The sequence below is a fragment of the Apodemus sylvaticus genome, chromosome 5 (genome assembly GCF_947179515.1).
Source record: "Apodemus sylvaticus chromosome 5, mApoSyl1.1, whole genome shotgun sequence".
In the NCBI taxonomy this organism is placed as follows: domain Eukaryota; kingdom Metazoa; phylum Chordata; class Mammalia; order Rodentia; family Muridae; genus Apodemus; species Apodemus sylvaticus.
In genome coordinates this window covers 68606492-68609369 of record NC_067476.1, presented here as the reverse complement: position 1 = coordinate 68609369, position 2878 = coordinate 68606492, and the positions used below count along the sequence as shown (strand labels likewise).

Sequence of the window (2878 nt, the reverse complement as noted above, 5' to 3'; positions counted from 1 at the left end):
CCCCCACTCCCCGAAAGTCCCGTAAGCCCCCTTCTCTTCCCCTGTCCTCCCTCCCACCCCTTCCCAGTTCCCCGTTCTGGTTTTGCCAAATACTGTTTCACTGAGTCTTTCCAGAACCAGGGACCACTCCTGCTTTCTTCTTGTATCTCATTTGATGTGTGGATTATGTTTTGGGTATTCCAGTTTTCTAGGTTAATAACCACTTATTAGTGAGTGCATACCATGATTCACCTTTTGAGTCTGGGTTACCTCACTTAGTATGATGTTCTCTAGCTCCATCCATTTGCCTAAGAATTTCATGAATTCATTGTTTCTAATGGCTGAATAGTACTCCATTGTGTAGATATACCACATTTTTTGTATCCACTCTTCTGTTGAGGGATACCTGGGTTCTTTCCAGCATCTGGCAATTATAAATAGGGCTGCTATGAACATAGTAGAGCATGTATCCTTATTACATGGTGGGGAATCCTCTGGGTATACGCCCAGGAGTGGTATAGCAGGATCTTCTGGAAGTGAGGTGCCCAGTTTTCGGAGGAACCGCCAGACTGCTTTCCAGAGTGGTTGTACCAATTTGCAACCCCACCAGCAGTGGAGGAGTGTTCCTCTTTCTCCGCACCCTCTCCAACACCTGCTGTCTCCTGAATTTTTAATCTTGGCCATTCTGACTGGTGTAAGATGAAATCTTAGGGTTGTTTTGATTTGCATTTCCCTAATGACTAATGAAGTGGAGCATTTTTTAAGATGCTTCTCCGCCATCCGAAGTTCTTCAGGTGAGAATTCTTTGTTTAACTCTGTACCCCATTTTTTAATAGGGTTGTTCGGTTTTCTGGAGTCTAACTTCTTGAGTTCTTTATATATATTGGATATTAGCCCTCTATCTGATGTAGGATTGGTGAAGATCTTTTCCCAATTTGTTGGTTGCCGATCTGTCCTCTTGATGGTGTCCTTTGCCTTACAGAAACTCTGTAACCTTATGAGGTCCCATTTGTCAATTCTTGCTCTTAGAGCATACGCTATTGGTGTTCTGTTCAGAAACTTTCTCCCTGTACCGATGTCCTCAAGGGTCTTCCCCAGTTTCTTTTCTTTTTTATATTTTTGGACTTCGTATACACATTTATTGTTTCTTTCATGGGAATTGTGATCTAATAACTAATGCTAGGCTTCTCAATTCTAGAGCCTTATGATGAGCATAAAAAATCTGTCAGGAATTATTCATTAGTTAAGATAAAAAATTTTCAATTGTTCACTTTAAATGTTTGTAAGAACTTTTAATTATCATGCCATTTAAAAAGCAATTTGTATTGAGACTGTCTTATGAATATACAGAACATATGTTACAAAATGAAATCAGATTCTGAATACTGACTACAATTGCCTTGGTTAGATAGATTAAACTCAAGTCTGTCTATTGTTTTACTGCTTTTTGCATCAATTCAGGCAAGGAACAAAGAAGAATGGATGAAAGAAACTGCTCCTCAAACACTGAATTTGTTCTACTGGGAATCACTAATGACCCTAACATGAAAGTGGTTCTGTTCATTGTATTTCTTCTCATCTATCTCATTATTCTTGTGGCAAATATTGGAATGATTATTTTGATTAAACTGGACCCCCAGCTTCACACACCAATGTACTTCTTCCTCAGTCATCTCTCTTTCTCAGACCTCTGTTATTCCACAGCAGTTGGACCAAAGATGCTGGTGGACCTAATGGTCAAGCAGACATACATTCCTTTTGTTGGCTGTGCATTGCAATTTTTTTTCACCTGTATCTTTGTCGATGCTGAGTGCATGCTGCTGGTCGTGATGGCCTTTGATCAGTACAAGGCCATCAGCAATCCTCTGATGTATGCAGTAGAAATGTCCAGTAAACTTTGCTACCAACTCCTAGCTGGAGTTTACCTAGCAGGAATGATAGATACTGTGATACACACTGTGATGACCTTTGGATTATGTTTCTGTGGATCTAATGAGATTAATCATTTTTTCTGTGACATCCCTCCTATCCTGCTACTATCTTGCTCAGATACACAGATCAATGAGTTAATCACCTTTATTATTTTTGGATTTATTGAACTGAGCACCATCTCAGGAGTCCTGGTCTCCTATTGTTACATAATCTCATCAGTCTTAAAAATCTGCTCCACTGCTGGGAGGTTCAAAGCTTTCTCTACTTGTGCCTCTCACTTAACTGCAGTTGCCATTTTTCAGGGAACACTTCTCTTCATGTATTTTCGTCCTGCTTCTGCTTACTCTCTGGATCAGGATAAAATCACCTCCCTTTTTTATACCATGGTGATCCCCATGCTCAACCCTCTGATTTATAGCCTGAGGAACAAAGATGTACAAGAGTCCCTGCAGAAATTGAAAAATAAAATATTTTTTAAATAAAGATGCATACACTAAACTGTATAAATTTATGCATACATGCAAGCCTTCATTGCTTTATTTCACCTACATACTATGACATAAAAATACCACATTTCTAATACACTCATAAGTCACAGCATACCTGTGTTTTGTGATTCCTAATGTTTTATATGTTATTTTTTTGTTTGTTTCAGAGTGCATGGCACTCTATTTTTGGAGAAATTCAAAAATTATAAATAGTTCTAAAATGTTCTTTTAAATTATTGAATATATTTAATTTGAAATATTTGACAGATTCAGCTTCCTTGTATTTTGTGCCTAAATGATTTTGTTCAAATGGATTCTCCAGTTTAGTAGAAATTATATCTTTGTTAAACATTTTAAATAAACTAAATTATTTGTAATAAAAAAGCATGTTATTGTAAGTACTAGCAAAATCTTTAAGTCTAGACCATAATGAAGGTGAGCTCTTCTGAAATGTAGACACTTAGTTTTGGGGCTAAAGA

General features: G+C 37.6%; 1 protein-coding gene across 1 annotated transcript; it reads left to right on the top strand.

Moving 5' to 3' along the window:
* The first annotated feature begins 1451 nt into the window (after positions 1 to 1451).
* LOC127685579 (olfactory receptor 5W2-like) lies at positions 1452 to 2393 on the top strand. Its single transcript, XM_052182885.1, has one exon. It carries the CDS (start codon positions 1458 to 1460, stop codon positions 2391 to 2393), a length of 936 nt encoding a protein of 311 aa, XP_052038845.1. The 5' UTR covers positions 1452 to 1457.
* Positions 2394 to 2878: the final 485 nt, after the last annotated feature.